Here is a 14,225-nt window from a genome sequence, read left to right on the forward strand (position 1 = left end):
GGAGAGTTAAGAAAAGGAAGGGGAGAGGAAAAAAGGCAGTTGCAAAAAAGGGCATATGAGGCATGGGGATGGGGTTATAGATGAAAGCAGAGGCATGAAAGGGTTTGCAGAAAGGTGGTTTCATAAGTGGGCAGATGGTGCAATATGTAGATGTAATATGTAGGAGGAGGAAGACATAGGAGGTTCCATGGGGGTGCTTTGTGTGCAACAGGAGATGCCTAAAAGAAGTGGAGAGGCATTGACATGAGCATAAAGGTGAAAATAGGGGGCTGCAGAATGGAAGTGGCTTCAGAAATGAGGTTGCGAAGGTGGAAAGCAAGCTTGCATAGGGTGGGAAGGGAAGCTCTGTGGGGTTAATGTGGGGAAAACGGCAGGAGGCTGGCGAATGGTGCGAGCAGGGAGGCAGCCCCTAGTTTTAAATAAAAATTTTAATTATGCCAGTCGTGCTGTGATCTCACTCTTGGGAATTCTTCCCTGAAACTAATCTACTTACTGGCCTTTGCTGTTTATTGGACGTTGGATCCCTCACATAAATAGTTCGTTCAGATTTACGTACTGGTTCAGTCTTCACATCTCCCTGCAGATTGTCTTTTCGTTTGGATTTTATACATCCCATATTTTCCTGTTGGAATAAATAAGAATTAAGCAAAAATCAATGTTGTCTAGGTTATGTAGCAAAAATCTTCCAAGGCCTTTCTCTCAATCTCTCTTCTATTAGGGCTGCAGCGATTATCTAGAAAGGATGGGGATTTCCTCTGTTCCTTGGTTCCAGAATCTGCTCCCCAAACAAGTTCACTATGTTGTAGTGGCGGGCAAGGAACGCTTTCATTTGCTGGACCATTTAAACTGATCTGGTATGAACAAATCTTACATTTGTTTAATGAGTTTATCTGCCACTTTGTTTCTTTGTTTAAAAGCATTTCTTAAACCAGCAGTGTTTAAAAACCTTGATGCAGTATATTATGCCATTTTGTTTTTCGCTGTATTGGTCTTATGTTCTATGTCGTCTTCATCATATCAGATTTGAGGGCAGCACAAGATAGAATGAATACATAAAATTGTTCCCACACTAAGATGTATTGCACAACTTCTAGAAATTGGGCGTACATATCTTCAGATTGTTGATTTTGACCAACTGGATTTAAAGAGGAGGATAAAGGACTGAGCTTAAACAATTCTTACCATGAGCCAAGTTTCTCTCTCTGTATGTATGTATGTATATAGATAAGTGCATATTTACCTAAGATAGGATTGTATTCCTTCACAAGAAAAAGAAAAGCAATATATTTTAATGTTGTTTTTAAAGCAAAGAAATGATTTTAGAAAGAAAGACTTCTGCAAGGATTTCGCTTTAATTTTTTTAAAAAAAAAAGGCTAAAATGCTGACTCATCTTGGACAGTTCAGACATAAATACAAACTGAGCTATTAATGGCCTTATCTCTAACACAATAAGTGTTTCCTATTTCCTCTGACATGCTGGTTTATCTACAAATTACAGGGGGGGAACCTTCCTATGCACTGGCTGACAATTTTTCTAGGCCGTTTTGCAGCAAAGTCTATTAAAATTCTCAAATGAGGACATGATACAGCTAGGGTTATTTCTGCTGTGTAACATTTATTTCTGCCAGGTACAAAGTTTGCCAGAGAAATTATGTTCCAATGCTGATCTGGAATGAACCAAGTTGGCAAAACTTGGTGGTAAGCAACAGTACACCAGTTTCTTTTTTAAAAAACCCATATTTTTCATTAAAGATTTATTGGTCTACAAAAGTATGTGCAATGTCTCTTTTTTCAAGTTACATTTTCTACAGATCAGTTTCATTTGTTGAGACATTAGTGTTACCTTAGGAAGAAAAGGGCGAAAGAGGTGGAGGGGGGCATGGTGAGTGGGGGTGGGGTCGGATGGCGATGTTTCTATTCTACTTAATGTATGTGTGGGGTTTTGTGTCAGCATCGCTTGTGCGGGCTCTCTTTATTATTCACTTGTGTTCCTTTGGGGGTGAGAGAGGTTGGGGTTGGCCTAGGGTGTGGTTGTTTGTTTGTGATTGGCTGTGGTGACAGTGCACCAGTTTCCAGCACAGAGTTTATTTGCTCACAAAATCTGCTTATTCTTACATAAATGAGCATAAAGTGAATGGAATGCCCCACCAATGAAATTCAAGGAGGAAATACCGTATTTTCCGCTCTATAAGACGCACCAGACCACAAGACGCACCTAGTTTTTGGAAGAGGAAAACAATAAAAAAAATATGCAGTGAAAGCAGCCATCCCTCTTGCTGTTCTGGCTTCTGGGATAGCTGCGCAGCCTGTATTCACTCCATAAGACGCACACACATTTCCCCTTACTTTTTAGGAGGGAAAATGTGAGTCTTATAGAGCAAAAAATACGGTACTTCAAATCTGAAGCAGCTGTAGGAGAAAGCTGAAGACTTGGAAGTTGTAAACAGGAGGCTACACATGGAGTAACCAAAATTAATTATCCACCCCAAATTAAGCTCAAAGGTGTATTTCCATCTTCACTCACCCCTCAAGACTTTTACAACTGGAAGACTTTGAGGCATCTACATCATGGAGTGCTTTGTCTCCCTTTTCATATGAAGAAGAGTTCTATAAACTAAAAAGCTCACACACTAATTTGTGAAATTTTAGTTGGTTGCACTAAAAAGTATTCCCCTTTTGTCAATGGGTAGGGGCCAATGTGTCAGAACCAAGACTACAGATGTCTGAGAGAACGATGCTTTCAATGGCATTCCCATGTTGAATTATCCCCCTTTTTCTTGCAATGTACAGGGTCACTTACCCTGGGCAGTGACATTTTTATTTAATAATGAGAATATATTTGTATTACTTTTGGGGCTTACAATACATTTTTTTTTTACTGCTCACCTAAAAACCAGTAGGGATGGGGCTAATGAAATCAGTAACCAGGGACTGCTGCAGAGAAGGCCCTGCCTCATGTTCCCACCAACCAAACATATTTAGCTAAAAAGCAGGTCTCTGAATATTAATGTAGCCTACAAGCAACCCATAAAGGGAGTAAGTAGTCTTTCAGATATCCTGTCAAAATCACAAGAATCCCACTGAATCTTTCACTGATCTGTATGCAGCTGTAAAAATGACCACTTCCTAATCCTCAGTTTCAGAGACAAGTGTGAATTTGTAACATCAATAATTTCTGTTCCTCTTCTCTTGTAGTTTCTTAGGGGATGGAAGCCATTAAATACAACTTAATGAAGTGTGGAGGATGGAAAAATACTCAGTATATAAGTGTGATGATTTCACATTGGAGTTTGCACTAATAAGGAAGGGTCGTCATTTACTGTTCATTTTTAACAGATCATTGGACTGAACAATTCTGTGAAAAGGGGAATCTGTTGGGGGTATTTTTAAGTGAAACAGAAAGTGGAATAGGAAAAATATTTCAACCATGATCCAGAAATAGATGTTTCAGGAGTCTGTCACGTCTATATGCGTAATTAAATGATATAATTCCTGTGCTAAGCCACAAAGTGGTAGGTCAACACGGCAAGTGTTCTCTCATCAGATACTGAACAGGCTTATGCTGTAGGTTATGTTATCACCAAAGTTGATCATGCATTTCATAAGAAGACAAGAAGCTGCCTTATAGCAAGTCAAGCTGTAGGACCAGGTACTGAGACCACTGGTGACTAGCCACGGTTCTCCAGGATTTCAGACAGGAGTCCTTTACCAGCCCATTAATACAGTACTACTGTAGTTTGAGTTTCACAACTTGAAAAGGCATCTGACTTTTTTTGTCTGGGTGGAAGATGGTGGGGGAATAGGCTCTAAAGGCCTGAGGCTCCTAAAAGCTGTGTACTTCCCTATTTCAAGAACATTTTTTGTGTCATTTCCCTTTATGACTGACTCCCTTCCCTAAAGGCATAGTTAGCGAGCACTAATTATCCTGTTGCAATAGCAAAGATTGCAACAAATGCATGGTGTACTTGCATGCACCACTTAACTGCCCGCGTAACCAATTGACCCTCTCAGTAATACTCTTCAGCTTATCTGATCTCCTAGCCCAGGGCAAGGGGAGTAATTTGCCCCTGTTTCTTAAAGCCAACAGATCTGTCATCACTCTGCTTCTTTTTTCCAGTAGAAGAATACACTACGGTGTACTCTGTGTTCAAGTGGGGGTGGGGTATGAAGCCATCTTTGCACATATGGGCCCCTCCAGCCTGGTGGTTTTTTTCTGAGTGTATTCTGTAATATGGTCATTGAAGTAATAATACAGTAGTGCACTAGGGGTGAATTTATACCAGATGCTCCACACATAATTCTGCTTTATTAAGTGTTCTAAGGTGCTTTCTCAATATTACATTACTGCTGTCTGGAGGGGCACCTTAGTGCTATACCACAACAAAATATGGATAAAAAACCCCAAAACATTTGTGGTATAGAAAAGCAACTGGATTTCAGCAGGAAGCTATAAGGCATGCACTGTTTGGAGATGAAGAAGTGTAACTTCTCAAAGTGGTTGCAGGGTCCAGTGTTCGAAACTCCCATTGTTCTAGGTGCATTTTTATTAGCACTGCGCCAAAGATTTCTGATTAAAACTGCAGAGTGGAAGGAAAGGAGGACCTTATTCTGCCCCCACTTCCATCTGCTCTCTGAAGACTGAAGAAGAGACCTTCTTAAGAATATCAGCGGGGGGGGGGGGGAGGACTAGACCATGTGAAAAATGAACATAATATTTTAACTGCAGTTCATACACTTTCAGCTTTGTATTCTTGTTATAAAAAAGCACGCCTAGACATTCCATTGTTGCACCCATAACCTAGCTTTAAGGTGCCATTTAGCTCCTAGCTTTCATACCTTAGTTTCTAACACTGGCAGGGGCAAACAGTATTGAAAGCAGGAACATCTATAATCACCACATTATGATCATAAGCACAAAGCATCATGAATGCACAATAAAGAAGACAACTGAATGGGCCCTATCCTAGCAGAACAGTAAGCAAAGCTCAACAAATAGGTGCTATACAATGTAGTTCAGGGAAGGGAAATAAAATAAGGCTTAAGAAGAAAACTATTGGTGGACAAGAAACTGACACCTTCTGTCTGAAGGGTTCAGGCTAAGGCAGGCCTGATGAAAGAACCCACTCTCATTCAGGTTATTTATTTTGCCAGGAAGTTAGTGTGTGAAACAAACTATGCATCTGAGTAATATGCTAATAATAATAATAAGGCAACTTGTTTTTCTTCTTAGTGTTTTCCTATTTAAAACCATCACTTGGAGGGGAAGGGCTTGCAAGTGTTGCATGTGTGACAGTTGAGTAAAAGTGATAAACTTGGTCAACCAGGGCCGGTCCACACATCAGGTGAGGCAAGCACCTCAGGTGGCAGAATCCATAGGGGCCACAGATCACAATGCAGTCTGTCCTTGTTCCTGATGGAGATCTTTACTCACCCCTTATTCCTTGGTGGGGAGAGGGGACACCATTTTGTGGTTTGCCTCAGGTACCAAAATGTTTTGGGCCAGCCCTGTGGTCAACTGTGAGAAGTGCCACTCTCTGGTGCTTCTTGTTTAGTTCTTCTTAGGTAGCCTTATAGGTGGGAAGCCTGGGTTAAAAGAGGTGCCTGCTTACTTAGTTGTTCATGTTTTTGTAGATGCTTTCCCACTCTTCCCAGAAATATTTCTTGTGAGCTGCTTACTGCAGACAAAGAAAGGGGGAGGCCTTTGAATATCATAGTCTGCTTTCTGTTCTTGTACTTGTGCAGGAGTGAAGTGAAAGTTGCTAAAGAGTGGAATCTGCAAATGCAGCAAAAGACACAGATGAAACAACTGCATGTGCTGGGTGTGTGCATGGGAGAAACAGGAAGGAAAAAAAGAGGCAGCAGGCAATGGGGCAAGAGGCTGCTCATGAGACTGTTCATTATTCATTAAATGGAAGTCACAACTAGACATGATGGAGTCTGTCATTCACATGTCTGTCCCACCTATTACATCCCAGCAGTTGGTTGTTCCCCACACTTCTCTTCCGTCCTGCCTTCAACACTGGACCAGAGTCAGATGTAGATAAAAGTGCATTAATCAAATGACGGAGGGGGCCAGGCGCCGATTCAGCTTGTTACTCCCTCTTTTTCTTTAACCTGCTTGGCTGAGGAGCATGTGGCTGCCTCACACAGTGGTATACAAATATTTTAATAAATATTGTTCATTCAGTTTCTACTGTTTTATAAACCCTTTGCTCACTAGCATCACACATCAAGCCAGATGAGAGCCAAAGAGGTTTATGTGTTGCTAAGTTCAACTATAGGCAACCAATGTACATTGGAGGTACGAAAGAAAGTAGCATCATAGGAGATTCACATGTCTGTCTGGGGCAGTACCAGATACGCCTGTGGAAACTGTTAGCTACTTCCTGTCTATGTATAGTTGGATGACTTTTGAGCGTTGCAATAAACTGTCAATGTCCATGGGGACAACTTCCTGGGACATTCAACAATGAAATAGAGCAGGGGTCAGCAAACTTTTTCAGCAGGGGGCTAGTCCACTGTTCCTCAGACCTTGTGGGGGGGGCGGACTATATTTTGGGGAAGAAAAAAAAATGAATTCCTATGCATCACAAATAACCCAGAGATGCATTTTAAATAAAAGGACACTCATGTAAAAACATGCTGATTCCCGGATCATCCGCAGGCCGGATTTAGAAGGCGATTGGGCTGGATCTGGCCCCCAGGCCTTAGTTTGCCTACCCATGAAATAGAGTAATGTAAGGGTGACTTCATGTTCTCTATTACTTAAAGCCTGCATACTTTTTAAACCAATTTAAATTGGTCACAACTGCAGTTACTGCTTTACCAATTCTGCATCCATTAGCTTGGCTGAGCTCCAAATATAGATTTCTTCACTTCCTCCTTCCCGTTCATGGCAAGAACTTTCACTCCTCATCTGAATCTCCAGCATCTTTCAACCTATGCTTCCCACCTTCATTTTGCAAATAAATCATTTAAACAGAAAGTCTGAGGTGGAAGAGACTTGGCAAAAAGGCATCTCTTGTAACCTGCAGTTATCAGAGATGGCTGGAGATTCCAAAGAAAATGTATTCTTCTAGCCCCAATATTTTGCTAAACTCTATTCAATGGCAACAATTTATTGTTGCATTTCTCTAAAACAAATGTTTTAGCAAAATGCAACAACATAACATCGTTATGGGAAACATGACATGACACCCGCATGTCTGCACTCAGTAATAAATCTCAGCGACTAAGAGAAGGCAGGAAGAAAACAATACAATCTTGTCAAGGGCTGATACAGATTGAACAAGAAACTTCTCAAAGGCAGACTGAGCTTCATTGGGGGGCGGGGAGGCTAATTCCATGTTAGGAACCATTATGAAAAGGATGAAAAACAAAACTGCCCAAGGCCTTTCCTTAAACCTGTAGTGTGACTACACATGGAATACAAATGACAACTCTGGATAATGCAGAACTAGAAAACACATTCATCCTCAATGTTTTGGGCTTTTTATTTGGGGGGGGCAGAGTAAAAAGGGACGTGGTACAGGTGAATATAATTATGGATGGTATGGATAAAATATGGTAAGTCTCTATGAGGCACAGGATGATGGAACAGATGGGCTTTGGGTGTGATCCTGCAGAGCTCTTCTTAAATTCTTATGGGATTAATAGTCACACAGGAGGAACTATAGCTCAGCACTAGAAGCGTTTAAGTTCAGTTGCCAATATCTCAATTTAAAAATACATATATTGGGTACCAAGCCTGGGGGAAAATAGAATAACATAATAGAGGTACAGTAAGCCCAAGGCAGAGAAGACTTGTGTTCAACTGAAGCTCCTGCCCAGTATAAGATTCTTATGTGCTAAGAAAACATTGATGTGCTACCTTCTGTATATCTACAAAGCTATAGGTTCATAAGTATGAGAAGCTGCATGCCCAAAAGTTACATGTGAACGTAGATTCCATTCAGAAGATCCAATCAATGCACACCTTCCATATGTTTTATTGTACACAGACTAGAAGTCTACACACCTCTTATTTAACTCAGAGGGCTTTCCAAGATCAAAGTTTACTCTCTTTTAAAATGTTGTCTAAGTTGCATAGAACCAGAGGGACTTAGGTGTAGTGGTAGTCTGGGAGAGATTTTCTGAATCCAGACTCTGCAGGCAAAACCAGAATGCTTAACAAACTTCAGTTCCCATGTGGAAGCCACAGATTCCCCATCCCTGAAACAGGTAGTGGAGTCAGGTGGTTTGGAGTCACGCTTTGAGCCCTAACATTGGAGGTGGGGGAAGCCGAGATATTTGCCTGGTAGCAGATGATTCACCAGAGAATTCTGAATGGGATATCTGCTTAAGAGCAGGATTGAGGGATGTGAAGTGCATACAATAAACAGCCTAAAACATAAAGGTTATTTTAAGGGGGGCAGGCTTTCTGTTTTTTGGGGGGCAGAACCAAGTTATCTGTAATTCAATTAGTCAGTTAAGTATTTTTATTTATTTACTTGATGGGGGGAAGCTGCCCCTCTGCCTGCACCCCCTGGCTACAGCCATGAAGTAGGATTTTTAACTACTGTCACAGATTTGACATTTACAAAAACATAACATATTAATACATTAAATCTTCAGATCACCAGAGATGTACGCTATCAAAGCTTTACTAGAGTAACAGAGCTACTGTGTGAACACACACACACACACACACACACACACACACACACACACACACCTTAGCACCCTATGTATCATAGTATCTTTCACTTTTCTTTTAGAATATTCTAAAGGGGTGGGAAACCTCCAGTCTGCAGACCAAATTTAGCCCAGCATGGGTCCCAGTTTGGACATGGGTGACTCAGCTGCACAAATGAGTTCCCCACAGTTGATCCCTGCAGAAAGCAGGCTTGAGTCACTGGCTATGAGCTAGTGCTGGATCAGCTGCACAACTGAATCCCTCTTGGATAATTTCGTCAAGCAGCCAATCCCTGAAAGAAACAGGATTGAAGTCACCTCCCTTGAGTTGATATGTGGTAGCTTACAAGCCCTGCCCCACCCGCACCTCAAATTTGAGCCACAATGGCTAGGGGCAGGGCTTTTTTCAGCCAGAACTCCGTTCCAGCATCTCTCAGGTGGGTGCCATTGACATTATAAGAGAACAAGGTGAGTCCTGGCACCCTTTTTCTAGAAAAATAGCACTGGGAAAATAAGAATTTGGTAATACCTGATTCCCCAACCCTATTTTAGACTCTAAAACTTGAGAGCAGTCTTTTTCAATGACTATTAGCTATATCAGGTATGTTCTACCTCCACTGTCAGATGCTTCTGAATACCAGCTTCTGGAGACCACAGAAATAGAGAGTGTTCTTGTGCCCAGGTCTCCTACTTGCAAGTCCCCACAGGCATCTGGTTGGCCGCTGAGAACAGGTTGCTGGACTAGATGGGCCATTGGCCTGATCCAGCAGGCACTTCCTATGTTCAACCTGGTGCCCTCCAAATGTTTTGAACTACAACTGGAGGATGGAATCCAGCATGGCCGCAGGCTGTTTTAAAGAATAAACTGGTAATAGCTAGCATACATTGACAAAGCTGAAGTTGTTCAGAACACCATTCACAGAATCATAGAGTTGGAAGGGACCCCAAGAGTCATCAAGTTCAATCCCCTGCAATGAAAGAATTTCAACTAAAGCATCCATGGCAGATGACCAACCAACTTCTGCTTTAAGATTTCCAATGGAGGAGAGCCCACCATCTTTCGAGAAAGTCCATTCCATTGCTCTACATCAGCCTTCCCTACCTAATCTGGTGTCCCACTGGATGTTTGGACTCCAATTCCATAAGCCCCAGACACAAAAGCCAATGGTCAGGAATGTTGCAAGTGATAATCCAGGAACATCAGGAGGACCACAGGTCCCCCACCCTTGCATTTAATTGTTGGCAAAGAAACACAGGTCAGGCAGTAGCACACAGCATCTTTAGGAAGCTACTGGGGTCCCCAGTATGATGATGCCTGCCTTCCCTCTTCCCACTTTCCATGAATATTGCACACTGGCAGTTGACGGCCACCAATTTGCTTTTTCCAGTGTGCAAGCTATCATATCAATACATGACGTGGGGGTGGTGGGGATTGGGGAAGAGTGTTGTACAAACTTAGAGCAGCAGAACAAACAACTCAAAACCTGTGGAAACAAAAACTAACAACACCCCCGCAAGACAGCAGCTTGTTAAAAACGTTGCATGCTGAGGACGTCTGCACATTAGCTATGCATGCATGCCACCAGTCAACAGCACATGGTGATAACAGAAGCACCATAGCAGCACACCCATCTCACACACAGTGCACAACTATGCTCCCAGAAATAAAGGTGAGCGTGTGTCCTTCTTTACAAGTGACAACCCTTTATCTGAAGGGCTGGCAAAAAAACATAGCCCTCTATGTGAAGGACCAAGTTTAAAGGTAAAGAACATTAAGAAGGGAAAGCAGAATCCTAAATAATAATATTTTTTTTATTAAAGATTTTCTTGGTTTACAAAAGCACATGCCTTGTCTCATTTTTCAGGTTGTACAGTTCAGGTTTTCTATAGATCAGTTACATTTGTTATGAGACGTTAGTGTAGAGTACAGTATAAGGTCAAGTATAAGGTCAAGAAGAATAGTGGGGGAGAAGTGGTGGTGAAATTTATATTTCTTTACAGTGTACGTGTAGGGTTTTGTGTCGGCGTCAACTGGATAGGTTCTCTTTCTCAGAATCCTCAAAGTTGACCTCCAACAGCACCTGGACTGAGCAGGCACAAAGGTCACCTGGTTATAGCCGTCTCCGCTGTGTTGAGATCTATTTCTGTTAGCTAGTATTTCTAAGTTGCCACCCAACCAGGAACAGAAAACTCGGCTTCCTCCACCAGAGGCCCCAGCAGGCAGAAGGCAAACACAGGTAGAACCCAGAAGCTTCTCAGGAAAAGGGTTCAATTCCTGTTTCGGTGCCAGTGATTCCACACAGTAAACACTAACAATACTAAATAGAACATGCTGGGTGCCTGTGTGAGGAGAACTAGCTTTTTGCAAAGTAAAGGGAAGGAAGCCATTTGTACAAGAATGAAGTCTTCAGCAACATTGTTGCTGGAGGCAGGAGAGAAAGGTAAGCAATGGGTTATAAGAGGTTTGGGCTCAATTTGTACCCTATGGAGATAAAATTGGGGCCTCCACAATGCAAAACCTACCTTTTGGGGAACCTACTGGAAACAAGCTTGGAGTTGAAACCAGGCCTCCCACACTAGAGAACAATACCATAATCACAGTCACAGGAGCAGACCAGAGAAGGAACTCTCATAGAGCCTCTCTGGGGGGCCAGGCCTACAACATAGCATCTTCCCTCCCACTTTATCCACTAGTAGTCAAATATAAGGATTCTAGTCACATCGGCCCCCTTCATGGATCACTGCCTTGCCGTGGCGAAGGGGCTTGAAGAACTCAGAGAAGCTATGAACTATGCCGAGCAGGGCACCCAAGATGAACAGGTCATAGTGGAGAGTTTTGACCAAACGTGATCCACCTGGAGTAGGAACCGGCAAGCCACTCCAGTATCCCTGCCAAGAAAACTCCATGGACAAAGACAACAGGCATATAAAAGTTATGACGCTGGAAGATGAGCCCCTCAGGTCGGAAGGCGTCCAACATGCTACTGAGGAAGAGCGGAGGACAAGTACAAGTAGATCCAGAGCTGATGAAGCGGCTGGGCCAAAGCCGAAAGGATGCTCAGTTGTGGATATGCATGGAAGCGAAAGGAAAGTCCAATGCTGTAAAGAAAAATATTGCATAGGAACCTGGAATGTAAGAACCATGAACCTGGGTAAGTTGGATGTGGTCAAAAATGAGATGGCAAGAATAAATATTGACATCCTGGGCATCAGTGAGCTAAAATGGACGGGAATGGGCGAATTCAGTTCGGATGACTATCATATCTACTACTGTGGGCAAGAAACCCGTAAAAGAAATGGAGTGGCCATCATAGTCAACAAAAGAGTGGCGAAAGCTGTACTGGGATGCAGTCTCAAAAATGATAGAATGATCTCGATACGAATCCAAGGCAGACCTTTTAACATCACAGTAATCCAAGTTTATGCACCAACTACTGGTGCTGAAGAAACAGAAATTGACCAATTCTATGAAGACTTACAAGACCTTATAGAAGTGACACCAAAGAAGGATGTTCTTCTCATTATAGGGGATTGGAATGCTAAAGTAGGGAATCAAGAGATAAAAGGAACAACTGGCAAGTTTGGCCTTGGAGATCAAAACGAAGCAGGGCAAAGGCTAATAGAGTTCTGTCAAGAGAACAGGCTGGTCATCACAAACACGCTTTTCCAACAACACAAGAGACGACTCTACACATGGACATCACCAGATGGGCAACATCGAAATCAGATTGATTATATTCTCTGCAGCCAAAGATGGAGAAGCTCTATACAGTCAGCAAAAACAAGACCTGGAGCTGACTGTGGCTCAGATCATCAGCTTCTTATAGCAAAATTCAAGCTTAAACTGAAGAAAGTAGGAAAAACCACTGGACAGGTAAGATACAATCTAAACCAAATCCCTTATGAATACACAGTGGAAGTGAGGAACAGGTTTAAGGATTTAGATTTGCTGGACAGAGTGCCTGAAGAACTATGGGTGGAGGCTCGCAACATTATACAGGAGGCAGCAACTAAAACCATCCCAATGAAAAAGAAATGCAAGAAAGCAAAGTGGCTGTCCAATGAGGCCTTACAAATAGCGGGGGAGAGAAGGCAAGCAAAATGCGAGGGAGATAGTGAAAGATACAGGAAATTGAATGCAGATTTCCAAAGAATAGCAAGAAGAGACAAGAAGGCCTTCTTAAACAAGCAATGCAAAGAAATAGAGGAAAACAACAGAATGGGAAGAACCAGAGATCTGTTCAAGAAAATCGGAAATATGAAAGGAACATTTCGTACAAAGATTACCATAATAAAGGACAAAAGTGGTAAAGACCTAACTGAAGCAGAAGACATCAAGAAGAGGTGGCAAGAATACACAGAAGAATTATACCAGAAAGATATGGATGTCTCGTACACCCCAGGTAGTGTGGTTGCTGACCTTGAGCCAGACATCCTGGAGAGTGAAGTCAAATGGGCCTTAGAAAGCACTGCAAATAACAAGGCCAGTGGAAGTGATGGTATTCCAGCTGAACTGTTTAAAATTTTAAAAGATGATGCTGTTAAGGTGCTACACTCAATATGCCAGCAAGTTTGGAAAACTCAGCAGTGGCCAGAGGATTGGAGAAGATCAGTCTACATCCCAATCCCAAAGAAAGGCAGTGCCAAAGAATGCTCCAACTACCGCACAATTTCACTCATTTCACATGCTAGCAAGGTTATGCTTAAAATTCTACAAGGAAGGCTCAAGCAGTATGTGGACCGAGAACTCACAGAAGTGCAAGCTGGATTTAGAAGAGGCAGAGGAACCAGAGACCAAATTGCAAACATGTGCTGGATTATGGAGAAAGCTAGAGAGTTCCAGAAAGACATCTACTTCTGCTTCATTGACTATGCAAAAGCCTTTGACTATGTCGACCACAGCAAACTTTGGCAAGTTCTTCAAGAAATGGGAGTGCCTGATCACCTCATCTGTCTCCTGAGAAATCTCTATGTGGGACAAGAAGCTACAGTTAGAACTGGATATGGAACAACTGATTGGTTCAAAATTGGGAAAGGAGTACGGCAAGGCTGTATATTGTCTCCCTGCTTATTTAACTTATATGCAGAATTCATCATGCGAAAGGCTGGGCTGGATGAATCCCAAGCCGGAATTAAGATTGCCGGAAGAAATATCAACAACCTCAGATATGCAGATGACACAACCTTGATGGCAGAAAGTGAAGAGGAATTAAAGAACCTTTTAATGAGGGTGAAAGAGGAGAGTGCAAAATATGGTCTGAAGCTCAACATCAAAAAAACAAAGATCATGGCCACTGGGCCCATCACCTCCTGGCAAATAGAAGGGGAAGAAATGCAGGCAGTGAGAGATTTTACTTTCTTGGGCTCCATGATCACTGCAGATGGTGACAGCAGTCACGAAATTAAAAGACGCCTGCTGCTTGGGAGAAAGGCGATGGCAAACCTAGACAACATCTTAAAAAGCAGACACATCACCTTGCCAACAAAGGTCCGTATAGTAAAAGCCATGGTTTTCCCAGTAGTGATGTATGGAAGTGAGAGCTGGACCATA

The 14,225-nt window shown here is 42.3% G+C and overlaps 2 protein-coding genes across 8 annotated transcripts in view; one reads left to right on the forward strand and one right to left on the reverse strand.

Annotated features, from left to right (window-relative positions):
• The window catches only part of LOC308481237 (kinesin-like protein KIF20A), a 56,011-nt gene extending 50,157 nt beyond the window's left edge, over positions 1–5,854 (forward strand). The window contains exon 20 of the transcript XR_013988532.1: positions 5,744–5,854. The gene's annotated coding sequence lies outside the window, so the exon portion shown is untranslated. The remainder of the gene's footprint in view (positions 1–5,743) is intronic.
• LYN (LYN proto-oncogene, Src family tyrosine kinase) overlaps positions 1–14,225 on the reverse strand; it is a 45,388-nt gene that overhangs the window by 25,250 nt on the left and 5,913 nt on the right. For 4 of the 7 annotated variants that reach the window (XM_081013467.1, XM_081013465.1, XM_081013468.1 and 1 more), the window contains exon 2: positions 557–622. In XM_081013467.1, the coding sequence (XP_080869593.1) occupies positions 557–616 (60 nt within the window). In that variant the 5' untranslated portion in view covers positions 617–622. Of the gene's footprint in view, positions 1–493; positions 623–14,225 lie in introns of all 7 variants that reach the window. The other 3 variants (XM_081013464.1, XM_081013462.1, XM_081013463.1) reach the window with 1 other exon arrangement.

This window comes from Podarcis pityusensis (assembly GCF_964106645.2).
Source record: "Podarcis pityusensis genome assembly, chromosome: 7".
Classification (NCBI taxonomy): Eukaryota; Metazoa; Chordata; class Lepidosauria; order Squamata; family Lacertidae; genus Podarcis; species Podarcis pityusensis.